Raw genomic sequence first — 27,077 nt, 5'->3', positions numbered from 1 at the left:
TGATTGGAACGAAACTCGCTGGGCCTGTTTAACTCATGGTCCTAGATATGAGAAAATTCAAAAGAAATCAGCCACTGGGAGGTGCCATCGCGTTTTTCACATTTCACATTTTTTGCGCACACCCATGACATTCATACCATATAGTAGAACTTCTCATTCTGAGCAACTTTGCCTCTAGGACCGCCTCTGTCCATCGAAACATTCGTTAAATATTGGAGATTATTTAAAAAAACAACTTTGGTGAACTAGTCCTAGGTTTTTGGCTCAACCTCGATAACTGTTAAAAAGCTTTAAAACTGTGTAGTATAGCTACACACTTTATAGTATAGTATAGTGTTTAATATAGCTGTTTGTGAATGTAAAAGGTCTGCAAAAAAACGAGTCGTCAGTAATTCCAATCTTCCTGTAGCACATTTTTTAATAATGGTCTTCATTGGCTGCCTGTGAACAACATCTACTTTGACCCAGCCTCAAACACTGTAATTCTAGCTGAGGCTTGGTAGAGTTTGGTTCGTGTTATCGATATGTCAAGTAGACACTGTTTTCTATGCTGCCAAATCAAATATGATATGGTAAAACTGACTCCATTGTTACTGTTTCTATCATTTTGTATACAAGTGCTGAAAATCAGATAAGGTAATGGGCTTTTTCATTTTGGTAGACCAATGACAACAGACTGGCCAATCAGAGCAGAGTAGGCTCTCGGAAAGGAGGGGTTTAGAGAGACTGAATCCTTTTTATCTAAATAACCTTTTTCCACTATAAAAAACCTTGTGCAGTGGAGAGGTTCTTCATGGAACCATATATGCCAATAAAGAAACCTTATTTTTAAGAGTGTAACACCTGCGTTTCACCATCCAATCAATTCCTGATTGATTAATCAAGTCCGTCCAACATTTTATAGTTGAATATCCTGAATATCCTGTTTCATCTCAGCTAAAATAAAGTACCCCCTTGTAAGCTGAAAAGCAGCATCTATCTTTTCAAGTGCAATCGGCAAATCAAATCTTTCATGTACAATATGTCAGTGTTATGTATAGCCGTACTTATGATTGCTTTTAAAGGCAGTGCACTGACATCGGGACACGTATGCGAACGCACACATCCAGAAACACACTCTCTGGGATGACACAAGCAGACGCACGTTCACACACCTTCATCCTCACCCACTGTGTGGTATTGACCCAGCCTCTAATGGACTAGTTTGGAGGGAGGACCACATCTCCACGGAACACTTAGAGAAAAACCGAACTCCACGCACAAGTCACAGCAGAGCAGCTCATCCGAGGCCTGAAGTGTGGGTGGGCACGATAAAGCCGGAATATCTAAGTCAAGCTGGGATCATTATCCCAGCTTAATGCACTCTCTGTTTGGCTTGGTGTGCTCCCACTTTTATTTCCTTCGAGAGGCTTGAGTGCCGTGTTTACTCGCCAATTACTGCTGCTCCCTATCGTTAGAGGATGGATCCTCTCAATTATATATTTTCTCTCATTTCATAAAGAGAGAAATGTAAATGGCGTGTGCCTGGATGCATATCATATGCTGAGTTAAGCGCAGTCTCCTCGAATCAAAGCAGTTTGGCATCTGAAATCACAAACTGAGCCCACGTTCAGTCGTACGGCAACCCCCACTGAGAGTGTTCGTGCGATTTCCAGACTATGCCAGTTGGGCGTGAGCACATGTTCCAGCATGTTAGATTTAGCATTGTCGAGTGGGCTGAACGCAGCTTAGAGACCCCGTGAAATCTAAATATGAATTTTGTCTGTGTCTGTTAGCTTTGAGGCCATTTATAAGCACTGTAAGTTGATAAAAATTACCTTTGAGCAGATATACACATTTAAAATGAACAGTCTTTCTCATATTGGAAAATTGTTCGTCCATCCGTCCATCCATCCATCCATCCATCCATCCATCCATCCATCCATCCATCCATCCATCCATCCATCCATCCATCCATCCATCCATCCATCCATCCATCCTTCCTTCCTTCCTTCCTTCCTTCCTTCCTTCTGTCTATCGTTCTGTCATTCTTCTGTCTGTCTTTCTATCCATCGTTCTGTCGTTCTGTTCTTTGTTCTATTGATCGCTCTATCTGTCTATCGTTCTGTCCATCGTTCTATCGTCCTATCCATCATTCTATTTGTCTATCGTTCTGTCCATCGTTCTATCATTCTGTCCATCGTTCCATCACCCTGTCCTTCGTTCTATATGTCTATCGTTCTATCATTCTGTCCATTGTTCTTTCATCCTGTCCATCGTTCTGTCCTTCGCTTTATCGTTCTGTCCATCTGTCTATCATTCTGTCCATCATTCGGTCTATCTTTCTATCCAATGTTCTGTCATTCTGTTCATTGTTCTATCGATCGTTCTATCTGTCTATCGTTCTGTCCATTGTTCTATCGTCCTGTCCATCGTTCTATCTGTCTATCATTCTGTCCATTATTCTGTCTATCTTTCTATCCAATGTTCTGTCGTTCTTGTCATTGTTCTATCGATCGTTCTATCTGTCTATTGCTCTGTCTATCGTTCTATTTGTCTATCATTCTGTCCATCGTTCTATCGCTCGGTCCATCGTTCTGTCCACTGTTCTATCTGTCTATCATTCTATCGTCCTGTCCATCGTTCTGTTTGTCTATCGTTCTGTCCGTCTATCATTCTGTCCATCGTTCTATCTGTCTATCCTTCTATCGTACTGTCCATCGTTCTGTCCATTGTTCTATATGTCTATCTTTCTATCATCCTGTCCATCGTTCTATTTGTCTATCGTTCTGTCCATCTATCGTCTGTCCATCTGTTGTTCTGTCCATCTATCGTTCTGTCCATCATTCTATTTGTCTATCGTTCTGTCCGTCTATCGTTCTGTCCATCTTCTGTCCATCATTCTGTCTGTCTATTGTTCTATCGATCGTTCTATCTGTCTATCGTTCTGCCCATTGTTCTATCGTCCTGTCCATCGTTCTATCTGTCTATTATTCTGTCCATTATTCTGTCTTTCTTTCTATCCATTGTTCTGTCGTTCTGTTCATTGTTCTATCGATCGTTCTATCTGTCTATCATTCTGTCCATCGTTCTATCGCTCGTTCCATCGTTCTGTCCACTGTTCTGTCTGTCTATCATTCTATCGTCCTGTCTATCATTCTGTTTGTCTATCGTTCTGTCCGTCTATCATTCTGTCCATCGTTCTGTCCATCTATCATTCTGTCCATCATTCTATTTGTCTATCGTTCTGTCCGTCTATCGTTCTGTCCATCATTCTATCTGTCTATTGTTCTGTCCAACGTTCTATCTGTCTATCGTTCTGTCCATCATTCTATTTGTCTATAATTCCATCCATCGTTCTGTCTGTCTATCGTTCTGTCCATCATTCTATTTGTCTATCATTCTGTCTATCATTTTATCGTTCTGTCTGTCTATCGTTATATTGTTTTGTCCGTCGTTCGTTGCTCTCTAGCCATCTAGCTAGTCAGGAAAATCTTAATTTCTTGTTGTCTAGAATTATTTGTATCAAGTAATTAGTAAAATTATATTTACGGCTCAGATTATTGGCTCAACACAACATGGCTGCATAACTGAGCACTCATTAAAAACGATGGTAGATTTCAAATGGCATTTTTCAGGGGAGTCTGACATCCTCATTAAAACACACAAATGTTTTCTCAAATGTTCTCAGTGCCGAAAATATACTTGCAGTCTAGTTGCAGATATGCTTATGCTCTTGCTTCACAGCATCACTTATGCAGGCAATGTAAATGCTGTTACCTGTTAATATGGTCATCAAAATTAATGTGCAAATCTTACATACTAAACTTGCTCTATGATGAAAGAAATCGTGAAATTTGTCTCAGTTGGCCAAATTGTGGTAAAAACCGCACAGTGTGCACCCAGCATAAGATGCCAGGGCTTTTGTTAAAGAAACTTTCACTTCAAAGCAAAAGAGAGGAACTAACAGGAAATAACAACCTTTGTTCTCAAAACACCAATCTGCGGCAGCCATTAATACATAAGTGCTGCGGTAGGTAATGGAACGATCAGACGGTACCGTGACACCCCACTAGAATATTGGACACAGCTCTTAGCTCCTCTGTCTTTTTAACCTCACGCTGGGGCTCAACAGAGCGGGCGGATAACACAGAGTCACTGAGGACAGGCCAAAAGTGAGTCAGAGTCTTGACAAAGAAATGCCTGTTCTCCCTAGGCAGCTGGGCTCATTCTGATGATGCACTGAGGAGAGAACGGCCATGTACATAGACACTAATCTGCACCCTGTGTCATACTCGATAGAGGGAGGGGGAGCTCTGTGATCTAAAGCCGTTATGATGAGAGGATATTGCATTGTTAAGCTGAGCTTTCGCCCTATCAGCTTTGCAGTCAGCACATATTCCTCTTGCAGGAGACATATAATAAAATGTATAAGATCGGTGATGGCACATATTTTAGATTATGCAATTATATGTGTGTGTGTGTATGTGTGTGTGTGTGTGAGAGAGAGAGAGAGAGAAAATACTGTAGTGATATGCCATTCTTTTTAAGAATGCTGGATAGTGTAATGTTTTTCAGACAAAAAAAAAATCTTAGTGTAGCGGTATTTAGTTCTATGAAATAGAATCGAATGTGAAAAACAGGCTATGCAAAAGTTTGGGCACCCTTTCAATTTTGTTGAATTGAATACCTGTAGTCATTTAATTCTGATTGAGGACACAAAAAGTTATCACAGAGGTTTAAGGTCTCTGTCTCCACAGTCAGAAATACAATTAGGAAATGGAAGGCCACAGGAACAGTATTTGTGAAAGAAAGATATGGTAGGCCGAGAAAAATATCTGACAGGCAAAGGCAAAGAATGTTTAGAATGGTCAGAGACAGACCACAGAGCACCTCTAAAGAGTTCTAAGAACATCTGATAGTGTCAGTGTACATCTTTCTACAGTCCAGCACACTTTGCAAGGAAGAATGATCAAAAATACCTGCAGCCAGAATTCACATACTTATCAGTGGTTATAAGAAGTGTGTACAGGCTGAAAAAGGAGGCTCTGCTAAATGTTGAAGTGATTATTCCATTGTGGTGCCCAAATTTTTGCAACTGTTTTTTTTTTTTTTTTTCTTTTCTATGATTCACATTGCATTGTTCCTGTTGATTCAATAAATGTTATTTCAGAACTGAAATGTCACTGTTTCCATAAGGTAGAAATCATATCCAAATGAAGTTGCTGTTACAAAAGCCCAGTAGATTATGAATTGAAATTATGATCATTATCAGGGGGTGTCCAAACTTTTGCATATCTTCAGAAAAAAATGACAGAACTCTCCTGTGACTGTTTGTCCAGTGTAGATTGTTAAATAGGCTAGTGAGAGCATGAAAGTGTGTTTTAAGATTATTTTTTGTCCAAAAGGCCAAAATTGCCCACAGTTAAAGAAACACCCATTAATAGAAATAGTTATGCAGGAACAAAATCTGCAAAATCTGCACAAGATATCTGAGTAAGATCATTTTTTGGCTTGGCTTTTATTCCAATAAAGGACAAACATGTCTAATTAAGAAGTTCTAATTAGGTACATGGAGTTTATAGATCATCAAAGTGAGTAAACAAGAGATTAGGAGCGAGAGAGAGAGAGAGATTGTATATTCAGGGAAACCATAAGCCACAATAGCAAACAGCCTCAACAACCCTTTTGTTTTTTGGGCCCGAGCACCGATGGGACCCTATTAGAATTGTTCTGTTTATATATATTTATTGTTGCTTCCAGACCAAATTGCATTTTGACAAAACGCTACATTTTGAAACCATTTGGAAGCACTTGACAGTGTAAAATCAACATGAAACCGAAGTTGTGATGGGGGAGTTGAAATTAATTCAAAGTTCTGTCATGAAACTCTAGATGGTGCAGGTTGATAGATCCTTAACTCAACCTGCATGCAATTACATCTATCTCTATAGGGCACAGCTGATTGGTTTCTGCTGTATCAGAAGCCAATGATACAGGCTTCAAATACTTGGTCAGCATTTGCTGTAGCAATTTGCAGGGTGCTTTCAGAAACCCTCCACCTTCCCCAGCTCCACCTGTATAGATCTGCTACTAGTAATTAACATATGTTATAGTACAGCAGCAGCATGTCTTACTTGCTCACAGCAGTGTTCATGTATGTAGTGGCAGTTTCAAGTCCTGTACTTGCTCTGCAGCAGCAATAAAACAGCAGCAGTGTAGCAGATCTATTCCGTCAAGACTAAACATATTAACATTGTCATACCCATTACCATGCCAAACACTTTTGCCAAACACAGTTGTCATGACATGTTTTTGATTACGAGAACACATGAATTATGAGAAAACATGAATAAAAACTAAAAACAAAACAAAACAAAACAAAAACTGCAGGTGCATGGTGCATAAATCATTTATTATAAACACTGAAATATTCCATAAACAATTACAAATTGTCAATTTTGATTTCATGGTGACTTTGATACACAGTTCAACTAACAGAATCACACAAAAATGTTTGATCTTATTTGCATTGTGTCATTATTTTCATGACAAACAATCACAATTATTGCATAATGCGGTTAAGTTTGAGTCATCAGATAAATGAGAATGATCATGAAAATTGTGTCACAATGCAAAACGTCCTAATAGTCCTAAAATATGACTCATATTTTTGAGTTTTCGTGAGATTTGCTTAAACACAAGCTCATAGTGGATTTTTTACATAACTCCTACAGTCAGTTTACCCTGAAAGAAGTAATTAAAATGGTGCAATTGGCAGAGAGAGAGAGAGAGAGAGAGAGAGAGAGAGAGAGAGAGAGAGAGAGAGAAACTGTGCTGGTTTATGCAGCATTTGTTTTTGCAGTGGCATCAATTTAGGGAATAAAACAGAACAAACTGTAATTGTGCCAACTGTCCAGTGGGACAGATAAAACCACCAGCAATGCAAGAGGCAGACAACTGTAAAAGAAACACTTGAAATAATAACAAGGATTTGTTTCCAAAGAGAATGGAGCTAAATATATTGCGTATGGCAGCTATTATCAAGAGTGATGGTAGGAACGTTCAAACAGCGTGACACTTCTGGGTCGTTATTAATGTCCTCGCTCTTGCCGCATTCCATTTTCTTTTCATTCCATTTGTTTTCTGAATTGAAAAAAAGGGGTGCAAATCTGCTGTCTAGCTCTTGTTTTTGTCCTGGAAATGCATTGGCCTTCTTGTCCCGAGAGGCGAAAAATCCAGACAGACATGCTTTGTGTCTCGTGTAAATGTCCCTCCTCCCTTTCTCCTTTCACAGGTGGATGGAGCTCCAAAATCTGCACCGTTGTCAGTCGTGGCTCTGAGCGGCAGATACTCTCATGTTCCTGGGCCAATGCCTCGAGTCTCCGCTCTCTGCCAGCTTGTCCACATGTAGCAGCCCAAGTCTACAGCTATACTCAGCGCTAACGCCGCCAGTGGAGCCTTCATGAGCATCTCCAGCCATTCTACGCTTCTCAGATAGAGGTACAGTTCAAATTGTTCAAGGAATAATGCACCCACCGTTCTGTCATCATTTACTCACAAATCTGTATGACTTTCTTTCTTCCTTTGAACACAAGAGAAGATGTTTGGCACAATGTTCTCGCTGCTCTTTTACATATATTGAAAGTGCATAGTGAAGCAGGAATAGCAAAAGCAGTTCATATGTCTTGTACGCTACATTCCAAGTCTTCTGAATCCAATGTAACCCATCCTGTTTGAACCACCCGCTCTAAGCGGAACTCGAACCTGGGTCCATCGACATGCGAGTCGGGCACTCTAACAAGAAGGCTAAAGACCGCAGTCAGTTGCTAGAGCACCTCTTGAGATCAGGGGAGTGAGGTTTACGCGCACAGCTCTTACCGGCCTCACACTCACCCCCCTAAACCTCACTCCCATCCGGGTCACAGCACCAATGTAACCCCTCAGGTCCTACTCACCCCACTCTGTGTGGGCCTCGAACCCAGGTTTCCAGCATGGGAGGCGGGCGCTCTAACAAGAAGGCTAAAGACCGCAGTCTCTAGTGTCAGTCGCTAGAGCACCTCTTGAGATCAGTGGAATGAGGTGAGCTATAGACTCTTACCGGCCTACTACCGTTACACTCACCCCCCTAAACCTCACTCCCATCAGGGTCACAGCACCATTGTAACTCCTCAGGTCCTACTCACCCCACTCTGTGTGGGCCTCGAACACGGGTCTCTGACATGGGAGGTGGGCGCTCTAACAAGAAGGCTAAAAAACTGCAGTCTCTAGCGTCAGTCGCTAGAGCACCTCTTGAGATCCGGGGAGTGAGGTTTACACGCATAGCTCTTACCGGCCTACGTCCGTTACATCAAGCAAACTGAAATTTTTTCTGGTCTTCCCTTAAGCTCATTTTTTAATAGACAGGAATGTGAATTAGTTTTGAGAGCTGCAGTGGAGATTAACAGTGTGAATAATTTACATTTCGGTCTTTTCCTCAAACTAAGCTATTAAATGGCGTCAAAAGACATGAAAGATAGTGCATTAATTGTAGGCATTACTTTTTATGGTGTCTTAGTCATTGTATAGAAAAAAGAGCAGCTTGGACATTATTCTAACTATTGCCTTTGGTAATCTGTGGATTAAAGAAAGTCATGTGGCTATGGAATGACATGGCTTTGTTTGAATTTTTTGGGTGAACTGTCCCTTTAACATTTTACTAGATATGGAATTTCATACCTAAAATGAAAAAGCAGTAGAGATGTTGATGTTGGCAGCTGTCATGACGTAACTTGATGAGACTCTGAGAGAGGTATCTTTATGAACATTCTTTGAGACATGAAGGTTTTATTCAGGCAAACAGAAAAAAAAATATATATAGATATTATTTTTCTTTTTGACATATTTGAGTATGAACAACAAAAACTTTGGATGAGTAAGTTTTTTTTTTTTTTTTTTTTTTTTTTTAAGAAATTAATACTTTTATTCAGCAGTAAAAAAATTATCAAAGGTAATGCAAATTTATAATTTAATCAAAAGTTACATACTTTATATATTTATGTTTGAACTTTTTATTTATCAAAGAATCCTGGAAAAGAAAAAGTATCACGGTTTACACAAAAATAAGCAGCAAAACTGTTTTCAACATTGCGTATTAGACAATTCAGCTTTGCATCGCAGGAATAAATTACAATTTAAAATAAATTTAAATAGAAAACATTCATTATTAGAGTTTATAAAATAATATCTATGTTTTGGAATCAGATTCTTGTTTTTGGAAATATGTTTCAGCCTGGACTTTCAGCTCGGATTTCAAGTAGTTGTGTACATAACCTTCATACATTACAAAATGAAGCGGCCATTAGTATGTAAACCATGTACTGTACCGGATATTGACTACACTGTCTGAACAAACCAATCTGATTTCATTATGTGTGAAATGACAGTGCAGACAGTCAGTCCTAAAGATTAGAAAACAAATCAGAACTAAATCTACCTGAATGTTTTTCTCATCATTTATTACTTCATATCCAAAAATGACAGTTCTGATTCAAAACACATCAATGTCAAGCTTTGCTTTCTATTGTCTAATCATCTGAATATGATGTGTTTATGTAATCAAGTTATAAGGCACACCAAGCTCTCCCCATATGATTCAATTTAGATTTTATGTGGTGTATAATGTTGTTTTTGAGTGGCAATATAATGGACAAAAAGAAAGATACGCTGTTAGAGTTTACTTTTTCATTAAAATAGGAATCTGTAAGTTAATAAAAAACATTCTCCTCATATTCGGCTCATATTCTTATACTTAATGGTTTCCATCTTTTATATTTGCATGTTGTAGAACAGGCATGTATTATATTCAACTCAAACTGCTAGCTAATTTTCATATTTTTGTTATTTAATATCCTCCCACAGCTGTTTCTAACTGTTATTTTGCCACAGTCATTAGTCATAACTCATACTTAGTGGCATAGAGATATTTTTTTTTTACTGTCATAGTTGTATAAGAAAAAAAAAAATACAGTAAACACATCACAGACCACAGTCTGCTTGATGCCTATCATGCGTGAAAAAACCCAACAAAGTCACAGCGATGGTCAGAGGTCAACTAAAGGGAAAAAAATAAATACAGAAGAAGTATGTTCCTCCTGGAAAACAGGCATGCCACGGTCTAGCGCATACCCTACCTGGCCTAATTCAAGGTGAAGGGTTCTTTAAAGCTCCAGAAACATGATGCTTTCTGTGCTGACTGGTGAGGCCCTCTGGGTAATAGCCTCAATCCAAAGCATTTCAGTGGCAGCTGACTCTAAATGTCGCATCAATAGTCCGAAACATCATTTTTCTTTGGGAATCATATGACTGAAATGCCACAGACACACATGAAACCGATGCAGGTGCTCTGAATGCAATGGGTGAATGATGTCACCTAAATGGTGCTGTTAATGTCCCGTACATGTATATAAAGCACTTAATTGTGTTTGCATGTCCTTAAATTGTCTTGTATAGAACAGAAATATAGATGCAATTTATGTTTTGTGAGTAATGGTGCTGTAATTTTTGGTGCAGTGCCTAGCATTTTTGTGCATTCATTGTTACAATCCAAGTGTGTGTATATACTTTATATTAGGGCTGTGAAAGTATTACATTCAGTAGTAATAAAAAAAAAAAATTAAAAAAAAGCATTATATGTTTCCAATGTAATATATGTTAACATTATATATTACAAATTAATTAAAATCATATTTTGTGTTAAAAAATAAACAATGAGCCCTGTACTTAGTTCTATTTGTTTGTTAGAAGTTTTATTTGTTTTGTTTTGTTTTGTTTTTGCTTTTGGCCCGAGACACTGAGGACCCAACATAGGACAAGCAGTTTGGAGAATAGATTTTTTTTTTTTTTTTTGCTTTGCTTTGTGTTTAGTTTTTGTTTGTTTGTTTGTTTTCTTTTGTTTTTGCCTTCGGCCCGAGACACTGAAGACCCTATATAGGACAAGTGGTTTGGAGAATGGATGTTTTGTTTTGTTTTGTTTTGTTTTTACTTTGCTTTGTTTTGTTTTGTTTTTACTTTGCTTTGAGTTTAGTTTTGTTGTTGTTGTTTTGTTTTGTTTTTGCCTTCGGCCCGAGACACTGAACTGAAGACCCTATATAGGACAAGTGGTTTGGAGAATGGATGTGTTTTTTGTTGTTGTTGTTGTTTTTACTTTGCCATGTTTTGTTTTGTTTTGTGTTTAGTTTGTTTTGTTTTGTTTTTGCCATCGCCCGAGACACTGAAGACCCTATATAGGACAAGCGGTTTAGAGAATGGATGTTTTGTTTTGTTTTGTTTTTGCCTTCAGCCCGAGACACTGAGGACCCAACATAGGACAAGTGGTTTGAAGAATAGGTGTTTTTTTTAATTTTTTTATTTATTTATTTTTTACTTTGCTTTGCGTTTGTTTTGTTTTTGCCTTCAGAACGAGACACTGAACTGAAGAACCTATATAGGACAAGCGGTTTGGAGAATAGATGTTTTATTTTGTTTGTTTTGTTATACACACATATAAGAGTGTGCAACAAGACCAGTTAGGGCAGCAACAGCTGATATAACCAACCACCAATCACAGTGTAGGCAGCGAATGAATAGCAGTGGGGGTCTGAAAGGTTGTCTATGCTAACCAGCGGTAATGTGTCAAGACCACATCTGTCTGGCTGACCTCATTCAGCGGTGGAGCTTCACATGCTCGCCCAGACACTACGGAAGAGAGTAGATGATGACAGTATCTGGAGAGGGTGGGCGGCAGAGCGTTTCAGGGTCATTTAGGCTGTAGAGCAGGGAGCTGACTGATATTATATGTTCACTGACTGAGAGAGGTTATCTCAGAAGCGAGCAGGATTCAAACCCAGTCGCTCCTCTGCCAAGCTTATTTTCCTGAGGGTATCCAGGCAGCGCTGCTCTAATTAAAGCAAACATCAGCAGAACGCCCAGCAGAATTTAGTCATTCAAGGGCACAGAGTTTTTAATTCGCTGGTTACATTTTCCTTATGTTGAATCTCACTATGAATCTAACACATCAGAGTTAGACAAACCGAGAGGACAACGACTGAACGCTGAGTATGTTTGTAGGGCAGGATTAAGCATCTTATGATGGATTATTGACTTGAAAAATACATCTTGAGTTCAAGACCTAGAAAAATGAATCACGCAAACTGGGTCAGATTAAATTATCTCAGCATTTTTGATGAAGCCGTTGAGTTGATATAATTATCAGTCGGTATAGAGGCTTGTTGTTTGAGCGCACTTATATAAGTGATCAATCATAACAATGATGCGCTTCATGCGGTGATTTTCTCACTGTGCGAAACCTCTTGAACTCATTTGACAGTGATTTCAAAATGGAGTTTGAATAGACATTAGGTTTTGATTCAGATGCATTAGTATAAATCACTGTGGCTAGAATACATATCCCATTCAGACAGTCTGTTATGCCTGTCCAACAAAAACCTCATATCAGTTTAGTATGAGTACTTTTGAAAGGCATTAATGGACTAAATGGACTGGTGTTCATTCGGGAGCATACAAAAAAGACACACAAATAATTTATGAGATAATAATAATAATAATAATATTAATAATAATGATAATTATTATTTTTGTTGTTGTTGTTGCTGCTGTATTTGTTTACTTTAAACATCTAATGGCACATGATGTTTCGACAAGTGTTCATTTTTTTATTATTATTTTTAAATTGAGTTATATAAATGTAATATTCCCAAAACATACTGTATTCACTTCTTTAGATATTGCCGCATGTCCCTTCTGATGATGTAAGGCCCTGCTTACATGGCTGTAAACATCAGTGATTTGGTAACCGTTGTTTAGGGAAAGATTACTGCGTTGGAAGAGGGACTGTTTGGGGTTTAAATCAGCGTGGGCTGTGGAGTGTTGAATTACTGTCTCAAGAGCTGATAAGATCTTATTTGTGTGTTTGTGTGTGCAATGAAGTTTGACCTCCATGTTTAATGGCTGAGAAAATGCATGACTCTAACAGTTTAGTTTTCATTGCTAACACTATACATCATAATGCCCATATGATCATGTCCATACTGCATTAATATACTTTATTACATTAACATAATGTGTAATCACAAGCTGTTCCACAAAATAAGTATTGCATATATTGTGTGCAAAAATGTATGAATTATCAGGTTTATTTAACAATGATGGATTACCAGATCACATGGTAACAGCATTTATTGTTTAGTTGAAAAGGACGGAATTGTACAATCTCAACAAATAAGTGATTTGGAGGACAGAATAAGATATGAGAACTTCCTTTCTAAATATGATTTTGCTGAGTTTTGTCTGGAGCTCCTGATGTCGAATTGTAAATCTTGTGTTTAGTGGCAGTTTTAGGTTTGTTTCTAGTCTAAATAGGCCTCTGTCTTTATTCTGCTATTCAGAATAGTGAGCTGAGGGAACAAGTTAGACATCAATGGCAGAAAAATGAGGGCACATGAAATGTGCAGTAAACAGGATGTGGAATATCATTCCAAAACAACCAAAAGAACCATATTTCAGGCAGGCCGAGTCAAATTGTATTACCGAGTTGCATTTGCAAGTTTGTCTTCAAAAAGCTGTTTCGAATTTTTGCCACGGGGAAGGAATTTGCAAAATCGTACCTATTTTAAATGCTCAATATGTAAGACTTTTTGGATTAAAACATCCCAAAACCACTAGAACAACGTTATACATTTTGTTGACTTGTGTACCTACATTATACCAAATGTTTCCAGCAATGTTTAAATCCAGAATAATAGGCTACATTTAGACTGTCAGTCCAGATCAGATTTTTGTGCATATCCGATTAAAATGTTGATATATACAGTACCTACCAACGCAACATCATTACCATAGAAAACAGATATTCCAGAAAACAAAAGAGTGGCGTGGACTCACAAATCAGATCTGAACAGTTGCGATACACAATGTGGACAGTCAGTAATTTTAGATCAGAATCCAATCAGATGCACAAATACTTGGATTTGGATTGACCATGTGAATGTAGCCATAGTTCACATACAGTATGTGTTGCCACATATGCTAAGTTCAGACTGCAGGCAAAAATGGCCCAAATCCAACGTTTTTTTGCTCAAATGTGACACAGATCTGTTACACAGATCTTTTATTTTTCATATTTTTCTTCTCCATAACAGTGTGAACAGCACAAATCACATGGAATCTGATTTTATTTTTATTATTATCATTAAGACTATGTTCAGACTCCAGGCAAATCAGATCTTGCTTTGTTAAAGAGTTAGTTCACTCAAAAATGAAAATTCTGTCATTAATTACTCACCCTCATGTCGTTCCACACCCGTAAGACCTTCGTTCATCTTCGGAACACAAATTAAGATATTTTTGATAAAATCTGATGGCTCAGTGAGGCCTCCATTGACAGCAAGATAATTAATACTTTCAGATGCCCAGAAAGCTACTAAAGACATATTTAAAACAATTCATGTGACTACAGTGGCTCAACCTTAATGTTATGAAGCAACGAGAATACTTTTTGTGCACCAAAAAAACCCCCAAAATAATGACTTTATTCAACAATATCTAGTGATGGGTGATTTCAAAACACTGTTTCATGAAGCTTCGAAGCTTTACAAATCTTTTGTTTCAAATTAGTGGTTTGGAGCATGTATCAAACTCCCAAAGTCATGTGATTTCAGTAAACAAGGCTTTGTTACATCATAAGCGTTCCGAAATTTCAATGGTTCACCACTGGGGGGCGTGACTTTGGCAGTTTGATACGCGCTCTGAACCACTGATTTGAAACAAAAGATTTGTAAAGCTTCGAAGCTTCATGAAGCAGTGTTTTGAAAAATCGCCCATCACTAGATATTGTTGAATAAAGTCATTATTTTGTTTTTCTGGCGCACAAAAAGTATTCTCGTCACTTCATAGCATCAAGGTAGTCACATGAACTGTTTTAAATATGTCTTTAGTAGCTTTTTGGGCATCTGAAAGTGTTAATTGTCTTGCTGGCAATGCAGGCCTCACTGAGCCATCGGATTTTATTAAAAATATCTTAATTTGTGTTCCAAAGATGAACGAAGGTCTTATGGGTGTGGAACGACATGGGGGTGAGTAATTAATGACAAAATTTTCATTTTTGGGTGAACTAACCCTTTAATGACGAAGGTGTACCCACGTATGTGACGAGGCTTTCAAAACGGATGCAGGAAAAATGGAGATGCATCATCTCGCTCTCCAAATCAGAGCCCTGTTGAGTCACAGTGCAGAACTCCTCCGTCACACAAGAAAATCTCAGCAATGGAGGTGACTGGTATATATTGTGGTGTTCCATGCTGTAGTCATGGCCAAAATCTTTGGACATACCTTTTGAATACAGTTTGAATACAGTATGAATACCATATGAATACTTCTGGCGTTTCCATCACCGGTTTTTATGTTATCGTTGTAATCCGATTTGAGCAGCCAGAGCTTATATACTGAAACTGCAATCTGATTGGAATCACATTTTAAACCGTTTGAAAAAAAAAATGATTTCATGTGTTTTTTTGTTTGTTTGTATGTTTTGATGTCCAGACTTACAAAAACCAATCTGGATAAAATCTGATTTTTAAAATCTAAACATAGCCTAAATCAAACACAGGTTGGATGTTTTGCAATGCGACCTCAGTCTGAACGGTCATATCGGAATTCATGCAACTTTTACGTCACTTTAGGTCGACATTCATCACAATTATGCACTGACGGGAGTCACTCCACAGATTTAACATGCCATACATCACTCAGACAGCCGTGACAGTAGTCAGTGGAGGGACAGTGAGGTCTAACGCCAGGTTCACACATACTCTGTTTGTGTGAACTCCACAAACTCCGTATGTGGTGCGTTTTTTTTTTTTTTTTTTTTGTGCCCATGTTAACAGGTTACAGCGTTCACACCGCAGATGGATGTGGTCCGGGAATGCATTTCAGGAGCAGTGCAGTGATCGCTTCCGCACTGAGTCTATTTTTGCTGTGCTGCACGTGCTGAATTAAAGTGACGGCGCATTGTTCACATAAAAATAAACACGGAAACATGAACAACAGCAAACTCTATGATACAGAGGGTAAGGGTAAACAGATATTAGCTTAGTCATAACTACACAATTCTACCTACAAAATATTACCAAAAAAAAAAAAATTGTTCACCTATTACTTTCATTCAATTTATTTATTTTGTTGACCTTCTCAAAAAAAGCAAAAAACAAATAACATCACAATTTTAGCACCCCCTAAACTCCGGAAATGATCAAACCCAGACAGTTACAGAATCTTACAGTCACTGTGGAAAGCTATCTTCAAAAGGCAGCGTATATCTTTAAATAATTTTTCTTATCACATCAAAGAAAGTGGCCTAGAGGGACAGCTGCATGCAGGGATGCTGAATAGAAGCCTGTCTCAGAGAGCACGCCACTGCTTTCCTTTCTCCTTGAAACCGCTCTTTTGAAGAGCTGCCCAGTTCTGCGGGAGCCCTGCGCAAAGGTCACGGCCAATTATGTGTTTCTGTATGTGTTGTTTGTGTGTTTTCTTTTCCTGCTGCACTTTGTGTATTAAAGAGCTCTTTAAGAATGCCCTCTGTAATTCACATTGGGTCATCAAACCAAACTGCCACTTTTCTTTTTTTCCTTATTTGACCCAGCTTTACATTTCCATGGCTGTGTGTGTTTTGACATCTCTGTATTAATGGAGTTTAATTCAGAAAGATGCCATTACTGCCATATTTGACAAATTCAATGGCTAATATTTTTATATAGACTATAGCTGGCATGTTAATGAATTGATTGGACTGCAAAGATGGGCAGAAATATGAACTGAAACATTTTTAAAAGATATTTGCAACTATCTACAAATGTCTGTCCATGTATTTACCTTCAGTGTAAAACATTTTACCAGTTACTGATGGGTGTTGAGTGAAAAACAACATTTTTAGTCAATCAATCTCTTGGTGCTCTTAGCATAATTTTGCTAATCAGGATCCCAACAGGAAGTAAAGATGCTTCCATTTAAAAAGAGTTTAAGTTTTGCCTCCTACTTTCATTTCATTTTGCAGTGTTTACGTGCACCTGCTTCCATGTTCATTTATTCAGCATCCTACAGTGTGACCTTTACCAAACACGAAGTATAGAGATTTTCAGCATTAATAAGAATAAGTAGGTTAAAGCTGTACTTATGTTTGGTGACATTAACATATGAGTGTAGAAGTGTTGGCAACAACATGTCAGAATAGTTTAGTGTGACAGCAGTGTCCTGCAGTGTACTTGAAATATGTGCAATAATCTAAGTAGAACTACTATAATATGTATTTTAATATATCTCATTCTAGACTATTTGATTGGACAAAAATCTGTGTCTGATTTTCAGTCATCAATGAGAACAAACTATACATTTTTCAATAGTGATTTTAAATGACATTTTTAAATGTTTAGGATTACATTTGCAAATGAATGGGGCCTTTAATGTTTTATGGACTATTTTTAAAAATATCCTGTTACTAATTAAATACATTTTCAGGGTTAAAATCACATTGAACTCTGTGGAGTTCATGCTATTGATTACCACAAACAAAACAAATGAAAAATGTTATTCTATAAAGGAGCTGTAAACTTTATAGACCACAAAACAAGTCTGCAAGTTACTCGCGCTCCAGTGCCAAGGATATTCAGGGCATAGTCTCCCTCTGAGACTTAACACAGAACAAACAATTAACAACGTCTCCATATTCTTCAATGAGAAGACTTTCAAACTGTGAATATATGAATTCAGTACATTTCATTTGAAAACTTGAGCCATGTTAAATGGACCAGGAAACATCTGCAGTCAAATGAGGCCTACAGTAACTAGAAGGATTGTGATGGATGCAAAGGCCTGGGAAACAGTAGAAATGGCTAACTGCTGTTATTTGAATGTATTTGAAGCATCTGTTTTGGCTCAGAAAAAAAAAAAAAAAAGCCTTTTTGTGCAGATTATCATTGTGTTCACATATATATGCCGCAGGCCAAGTGCCATAGGCAATCACAGCGTGTTGATATTCAGCCATATCGCACAGCTACGTGTGTGATATTGTGTTTATACAACAGTTTGATGGCACAGTAAGTAAATAAATAAGAAACAACAAGAGAGTGTCTTTAAAAACCCTCTTTTGTGCAAAACTACTTCCTTCCGCCGCGGATTCAAATTCCTTCTGCCACTTCCCTCCGTCACGGGTTCAAATATCATGTTGACAGTTTAACAGTTGAGCCCAAGCCTCCATTACTAATTCTAAAATCACACTTTAGAACTAGTAACGAAGGAATGTTGAGTCGCTTCATTGAAACGTAGAGTTTTACATAGTATTATGAGAGAGAGATTGATTAAACGAGAGAGAGATCGGCTAAACTAAACTTTCATAGTCCACATAGTCCATATCAAGATCACTAACGGACCTTTTCTCAATACCAAATATGGCATATTATTTATATAAAATAATATTTATTTAACAATCATATTTAAATTAACAACAATAGCCATTATAAAAGACAATAGGGAATAAACACAAGTAAACAATTCAGTTAAGCATACAAAAGCAGCGCTCTAGTATGGAATTTAAGTTAATATAGCCTAAATATAAAGTTACAAAACTTAATATTCCCTTTAACCCAAATCAATTTGGAAAAAGTAATAGATTAATAAGATTGCCCGTTTGATATACCCCAAATGAATTATATCTCATGTTTAACCACTATCTACATAAGATACAGCGGCAAATTCCCAAAGGACTGGCCAAGATAAAGCTGTTCTTGGCGGGTACATGAGCGCTGATCGGCCGCTAACGGTCTGGAGCTCAGATCTCCGAAAGCATCTAAGCAAATTGTAAAATAGGCACTATGTTTACATATGAGTAAACATAAAACTCTTAAAACTACATTCTGTGGCACAACAACAGTAGTATTTGTAAAAAAATATTGTGGATTTGCTCGACCACGATGACAGTCACCTCAAGCGGAGTTACAACCGGTGAAACGGTTCCATTGCTGATACTGGGGGAATATCAACGCTATCTCACGACCAATTCGTACGTATTTTACGAGGTGGATATTTCGCACAAATTCATACGATTTGTCTAAACCCCAGTGATGGGTAGGTTTAAGGGCAGGGTTAGGGGTAGGTAATTCGTACGAATTCATACGAATTTGGCAACTCATATAATAAGTAATATTTAACAAAAGACGTACAAATTAGCCACCTCGTAAAACACGTATGAATTGCCGTGAGATTAGGTTGGGAATATTGCACGGCTGGAAAAGACGATTCGAGATTTGAGAAGCAGAACAAACTGTTGTGTGTGTGTGTGTGTGTGTGTGTGTGTATGTATGTATGTATATATATATATATATATATATATATATATATACATATTAGAGATGCACCGATACTGAATTTCTCTGCCGATACCAATAGCCGATTATTCAGAATGATATCGGCCAATGCCGATACCGATAGTTTGGTTTTTCTTAAGGAAAAAACAATCTCTCCCAAATAATTTTGCAAACTATACAGGGAACCCTCTCATTTGGTACACTACAATATTAGAGGTTACGATTAACAACAGAAGTTTTATATTCAGCTGCTGTTTATTTTCAGATATAATAATTACACTCAAATAAAAACTGAAATGTTTGTATAAAACTTAGTATCACATAAGGTAGTTTTCATAAGCACTTGTTGTCTTCATGGCAAATTTACACAAACATAATTAAAAGTAAATAAGCTCCTCTTTAGTGTTTTTTTTTTTTTTTTTTTTTTTTTTAATAAATATATATATATATATATATATAAGGAACTGTGAACATTGGAAAACAGTCCTGAGGTAAATTTGACATGATGTGACATTGTTCACAAGCTGTTTTATTGACGTCTTTCCGCGGTTGAAGCACAAATAAAGTGATTACATGAGACGTGATACATTCTGGTAAGTTGTACTAGGCTATGTCTTTCAACATACCTTTGATATTCATGCATGTTTTTCGAGATATAACTTGTACTGAAGAGGAAGTAAAGACTCGCGCTCCACACTGTCGCCTGAGCTGAGGCATTACAGCGATCTGACACATCACATTTAAGAGCGTCAAAACGCCATTTATTGTTTGAATTTCATGATAAAATGGACAGAATTTGAAAACTTGAAACTTTTATTCTTATCAGAAGTAACAAAACACAAAGCCTTTTGCGATTATTGGACGGGAGGCGCTACAAATAATATTTGATGTAGCAAAAAATAAAAATAAAAACGCAGACCTGGCGCCCCTGGCTTGAACTACGGGTGATTCATAGGGTCAAAAAGAGCCTGCTTTAGCGCCACTATTTTTAAACTGTTAATGCGTTAAAATTCAACACAAAAGCTGGTTTGCCAACCGCCAAGAAGAAAAAGAAATTCAACACAAGAGTGATACACAGTATGTATGAGTTGCAGTCTGAACACGTTTTTCCGCACGATTTGATTGACAGGATATAATCGGCAGCCGATAGTGATAATAATAGCTTTTATCGGTGCATCTCTAATATATATATATATATGTATGTATACAGTATCAATGGACTAAAGAACATCTGCAGTAACTAGGGTGATTGTAATGGATACACAGACCTTGTAAGCAGTGGAAATGGGTAACTGCTGCTGTTTAATGCATCTGTTTTGGCTCAGAAAATGCCTGTTTCTGCAGGTTTTCATTGTGTTGATATAATTCAGATCAGTGTTCAATAGTGAGAAGCAAACCACAGGCCTACTGTTAAGATAAAATGCCTGATAATGGGATGTGATTAATGCACTCTCTGTTTTGGATTGTCATAGCAACATGAACTAATGGGCATAATTTTACCCGAGATGAATGAGTGCTGGAGACAGCTGATATGCAGTGTAAAAAGCTCGGGTCTGTGTCTCTGGTCTCAGAGTTTTATTTTTATGTTTTTACTCTGTTTTGCAAGCTATTTTGGTGGGCCCCAAAGGGGTCTCCATCTTTGATGACACCCGACTGGGCCTCCATTGTGCCAAATTAAATCCATTGTGAATTTTTAATTGAAAAGCTCTATACAGTAGCCTTCATTCAGTTCATAATTCGGCGCACACTGTGAGTGACAGACAAGTATGACATCCGCCCTGCGGGTCACGTCTCAAGTCCCAAGGCAGCATATGATTACTGTGATTGCTTGATTCTAGAGCTCTCCACTGGATGACACTGATTGAAGCACAAAGGGGTTTGAGTCACATGATGATACATAATGCATTGCAGCAAAGTAGTTGCAACTAAAATGCGGCCGCTTTGAATGGACGGACAAAAACAAAACAAGCAAAATAATGGTGCATCTGGTTCTGAGAGTCTGTAAGGTATTTTTCTTCATTCCTTCCAGGAAAAGGAAGTTCATATCGATTCACCACACTTTTACCTCACAGGGCTCATGGGCACTCTGGTAGAAAGAAACGTGGATGAGGTAATCCATCTCCATTGCATCAGAGCTCTCTGGGCTAGGAATTCTGTCAGTCGCAGAGGCACGGGACGGTAGAAAGACTCCGGAAATCACTTACCGCCTCTCGCTAGCATCAGAGTAAAGTGGAAGAGTGTCACTCTCTCCTTCTACTTCAGGTAGTTTTATCCACCATCCGTTCTTTAAATCTAAGCTGCTTACAGATGACGAAGTATAAGGAGAAGCATTGGCCACTGTTCTGTAGGTTTGTATCTGGGAATTTCCATGAGCTAATCTTTTACTAATTCCCAGTGGAAATTCCTATATACTGTAAATGATGTGGCTCTAAAACTTAAAACTACTTACTTCAAGCTCCATTTGCAAGATTGGCATGCCAAGTTGGCTTTTTTTTCCCTAGCCACGACTGAGTCCATAGTCTTTGCTTCCTTCCTATTCTTTTTTTTTTTTTTTTTTCTCAGTGCACATAAAAACCACAATTGCCAAAGTGTGATTCATCTTGCTCTATTTATCACAAGCGCATGCTGATGATGTTTCATTCTTATGTACTATCTTGCGTCATAGCCTACGATTCAATAGGTGTCTTCATCGTACAGTCTACACATGTTGTTTATTAGATTCATGTCGTACAGTGTGATTTGTAATGATCTTATAGGATTGCCGTAATTGCAGTGTGTAGCAGGCATAACTCAAGCAAAGTCCAACTCAAACAAAACATTAACACAGATCAGACGTGACACCAAACTATGAATGGTAGCATGAATTGTGTATTTTATATACTGTATATACTGTTTATAAAGCCACAATCAAATCCTGCTAGTTAAATAAACCTGCTTCTGCTCAGGTTTGAGCTTACAGACCTGTTGTTATGACTGCAACTCTGAGAGTCATGTCAAATTGTCAAAATTTTCAGTGATTTCAGTAAAAATTCAGTAATGAATGAATGAAAACATTGCAGACAGTGGCATGATTTATTCCTTATTTATTATTCCTTTTTCCAAAGTCGCACACTAACAAAATTTAATGGCCTATAACGAGCCTCACGTAGACCGTTATGTAAAACCAAAGGCCATAGCAGCAGTCATAAATGTTGTCAACAAGAGGGGCAGCTTTATGATGTCATAGCATAAAACACAACAACAGCTATAAATCTATTAAAGAGTTCATAAGATGCAATTCAGCAAAAGACTTTTTGTTTCAGCAGGATAGATTTGCATCCGTAATGTTGTGGTTTCAGTCTTGTCGCATGGCAGCTTTATATACACAATTATTAATTTTAAGCTTATTTTAAGCTTATCGCAAGACCTGCTGAGATGCACTCGTTTCATGAAGTAATGATATTTCTGATTGAACGCTATCTGTAAAATAAAAATTGTTTTTTATTGTGATTGAGAGGAGAACACTTAATTAAATATGTGATATATGGCATGCCTCTTTTTTTTCTTCTGATATTTCTATGTTCTTAGAAGAATCTAGTTTGAGGTAGGAAAACATGTTGTATTTGTTTTGTTGCAGTGCAGACTTGGATATTTAATGTAGTTTCAAGAGGTTACGTATTTCTGCCACCTTGCATCATCTCCACACAAACTTACTTATAATGAGTTGATTCTACATTACTATGTAACCATTACATGGAAAAGCCATATTTCGCTTTGCAGTGGTACAAGGATTCTTACTTTTGACATCAGTGTATCTCATAAGCTGCGATACACTGTGAGAGAAATAACCTATTTTTAACCTTTATACTGTATTGCGATACAGTATACATTTTTGTTTTCTCTTAGAGATTCCAAACGTGTGTAAAACAATAAGAGCAATTTAAATAACTTTTTATTTTCTCTTCAAATTCTAATATGAATCTCTGACTTAGTCAACGCCCAGAGCCAGATATTATTGAAGCCTAATCTCTCACAGTTTTACAAAAAAGTAGTAACTATTTTAAAAATGTGGTTGGTATCCATTCTAATAACTTTTTAATAGCTTAATTACTGACTTTATAATACTTAACACATTTTTAAACATACTAAAAAGCAACGGGCCTAATACCTTGAGGTATGCCCATATTGTTGTTCATGTATGATGACTTTACATCCTCAATTTTCATACATTTCTCTCTTAGATATGAGGCAAACCGCTCAATAGTATGTTTACTAAAATTGAATACACTTAATTTAATGTTGCCAGGGTTGGAAGTATCCCTAAAATAGGTATCTATTGTTATTTATGCATATATGTATCTGCTAAAAGTTTTATCTTAAGGTTATGCAATGCATATTTTTCAGCTTTTGGCTGGAATCATGTTTTTTGTATTGTCCCTATTCAAATAAAGCAATAAATAAAAAAATAAAAAGAAGTCATGAACTTGATACATCAATGTTAAGTACACATTCCAAGCTATTAATAGAGCTTTGGAATCTCGGAGATCCCAAGCAGAACATGAATTTGACTGTGGATTTGTATACAAAGCCAAATAGTAACTTAAAAATACTTTACAAACTATCGCCATTACTCTAGGCCAGTGTCATCAATGCGATGTTGTTGTTTAGGATTATTCATCCAATACAGTGGCAATGCATTTTACAAAGTCATTGGCTTTGAACTTCAGCTGTAAAGTACATTTACATGTTGTCACACTGGCACACTGTGTTTGCTTGTCTTGCAGTTCCCCTGAGAGATGGAGTGGCTGATATTCTCCCTACTGGTGCTGGCTGTGTCTGCTTCGGGGCAGCTGTGCCCCAAGCGTTGCATGTGCCAGAACCTGTCGCCATCTCTAGCCATCCTCTGTGCCAAGACCGGCCTGCTTTTTGTGCCAACAGTCATCGACCGGCGTACAGTAGAGCTGCGTCTCACTGAGAACTTTATCACCGCAGTAAGGAGAAGGGATTTCGCAAACATGACCAGTCTCCTGCACCTGACGCTGTCCCGCAATACCATCAGCCAGATTTTGCCTTATGCTTTTGCTGATCTTAAGCGGCTACGTGCGCTGCACCTGGACAGTAACCGCCTAAGCGTCATCACGGACGATCACTTCCGAGGACTCACCAACCTACGGCACCTTATCCTTGCCAACAATCAACTGCACAACATCTCGCCACATGCATTTGATGACTTTGTGGCGACTCTGGAGGACCTGGATCTTTCGTACAATAACCTGGTGGATATCCCATGGGAGACTATAGGACGCCTCACCAATGTGAACACTCTCAACATGGACCATAACCTCATAGAGCACGTCCCTCTAGGAGTCTTTTCAAACCTACACAAACTAGCACGTCTGGATATGACATCTAACAAGCTAAAGAAAATACCCCCTGACCCCTTGTTCCTTAGGATACCAGTTTATGCTAAGTCAAAAGGGTCACCCCTTTCCTCCCTTGTCCTAAGTTTTGGAGGGAACCCACTGCATTGTAACTGCGAGCTACTCTGGCTAAGGAGGGTAACGCGAGAGGATGACCTGGAAACTTGCGCGTCACCTTCCGACCTTACGGCAAAGTACTTCTGGACAATCCCAGAAGAAGAGTTCATCTGTGATCCCCCTGTGATTACAAGGAAATCTCCCAAAACCTTTGTCATGGAGGGTCAACCCACCAGCCTGAAATGCAAGGCCAATGGGGACCCAGACCCAGACGTTCACTGGATCTCCCCAGAGGGCCGTCTAATCTCCAACACCTCCCGTACTTTAAGCTTTAGCAACGGGAGCTTGGAGATCAACATCACTTCCCTGAAGGATACGGGAGTCTTTACCTGCATTGCGTCTAATGCTGCAGGGGAGTCTACAGGCACGGTGGAATTGGTGGTCAGCCCACTGCCACACTTAGCTAACAGCACTAACCGGATCCGAGAACCTGATCCAGGACCATCCGATATTCTAACCTCTGCTAAGTCGACTTCATCAGTCAGCAATGAGACCAGGTCTCAGGAGAGGAAGGTGGTACTTGCTGAGCTTACGGCAAATTCTGCACTCATCAGGTGGCCTTCGCACCAACATTTCCCTGGAATCAGGATGTATCAGATTCAGTACAACAGCTCGGCAGATGACACCTTGGTCTACAGGTAAGATGCCTTATTATTTTGTGAAATCTAGTTACAGTTATAGAAGGCTAAATTGTTGTGCCAACATAGCAGGATTCTTGTGGTGCAATTGCATATCTCTAAATATTGCTGCTATTTATTTACTGTATTGTTTAATTGAATAATCAATGGCCTTCTTCTCCATGGACCTGCCTTATGCTTCATTTTTCAGAATGGCAGGAGAAATGTCATCTGTTTTGCACGGCAGGATTTCTTTGTCATGATAAAAGGGAAAATCTTTGCTTTATCTGTCAGAAGTTGCACTGTTTATGGGCCATGTATTCCCAGAGCACTTTCTAAAGCTGTGGGATATCCAAAATTCAAAGTGTTTGTTTGCAATGTTCGTTTGAGCCTCAGAAATCCCATTCATGAAAGAAGACAGAAATATCAGAGAAGATGACTCTGTGGTCAGACTAACAGATGATTCTTTTTGACGTGAAAGTGAAAACAAAAATCTATGCTGGGAGAGTGGGGCACAAACCAGGCTAATTTGTCTTTGCTAATGTTTAGAATCCACACCCATTGTGATATCTTCTCATTCGCAGCTGTTTGGTATGTTTAATTAGTCTGGGTGTTGGGGAAGACCGTGAATTAGTATCCATCTCACAACCTTGGGCAAAATTCTACAGTGAAACGAATGGCCGTAAAAGCTAACATATTTCCTGGAAGAAAAAAATATTGAAGGGATGAAAGATGGGCTACTTTGGCTTTATGAATCATTGATACTGGTAGATGTATTGTTGGGTCAGGGATACAAGAACATTTTGCACATGTTGAATTTAAAGAGAGAGGCAATGGGCACTAATGGGGGAAAAAAAAATACATTAACAATAAAAATGTTATCTATGCTAATGACAGAATTTATTTGCCCTTAAACCTATATGATTTTCTTTCTTCCGTGTATCACAAAAGGAGTCCAGAGGTAATAGTGAAGGGGAAGATTTTGGAGAAGGGAATAACAAATTATAATTTTGATCTTTTTCTCATACAAAGCTATCATATAACATCAAAAGACTTAGGTCTGTTTCACACCGCACACATAAACAGAACGTAAGCAGCGCGTATATTTAAATTTTTTGGGTGAACTATCCGTTTAAGAGTGAATTACTGTGAAACTCTGGGAAACTGGGTCATCCCAAGGAGAAGTCCAGCTTGCCAAATCTCATGCGCATTAAAGCACAGCGATTGATTCTAAAACAGGCATCCAGTCACTTTTGCTTAAGCTTTCTCTTTTGACCTTTTAACCAAATCTCCACAATTCTCCTCCTTCTGACTGAATAGGTTTGTCTAGGGCACATAGATTGCACCATATTTCTCTATTAAAGCCAGTGTCATGATAGGGGTAAATACGTTTATAGTACATAAACAGTTAACAATCCATAAAAGCTACGCTGGATTTGGACAGGCACTTGTGCCCTATTATCAGTGATGATACTGGCCACTCTTCCCTCTGACAGGATGCCACAGGAAGTCGATGTACCACTGACAGCTAAGAGTAACACCTTGAACAGCCTCTCCAAAAGAACAGACGAATA

General features: G+C 38.2%; 1 protein-coding gene across 6 annotated transcripts in view; it reads left to right on the top strand.

The window, feature by feature from the left end:
- The window catches only part of zgc:172282 (leucine-rich repeat and fibronectin type III domain-containing protein 1-like protein), a 115,898-nt gene that overhangs the window by 48,396 nt on the left and 40,425 nt on the right, over positions 1-27,077 (top strand). For 2 of the 6 annotated variants that reach the window (XM_051863529.1, XM_051863523.1), the window contains exons 2-3: positions 7,277-7,482; positions 24,134-25,524. In XM_051863529.1, the coding sequence (XP_051719489.1) occupies positions 24,146-25,524 (1,379 nt within the window). In that variant the 5' untranslated portion in view covers positions 7,277-7,482; positions 24,134-24,145. Of the gene's footprint in view, positions 1-7,276; positions 7,483-19,548; positions 19,964-20,302; positions 20,448-21,442; positions 21,633-24,133; positions 25,525-27,077 lie in introns of those variants that run through there. The other 4 variants (XM_051863524.1, XM_051863526.1, XM_051863525.1 and 1 more) reach the window with 4 other exon arrangements.

Source organism: Ctenopharyngodon idella, chromosome 15 (assembly GCF_019924925.1).
Source record: "Ctenopharyngodon idella isolate HZGC_01 chromosome 15, HZGC01, whole genome shotgun sequence".
Taxonomy (NCBI): domain Eukaryota; kingdom Metazoa; phylum Chordata; class Actinopteri; order Cypriniformes; family Xenocyprididae; genus Ctenopharyngodon; species Ctenopharyngodon idella.
This window is presented reverse-complemented; position numbering and strand designations above follow the sequence as displayed.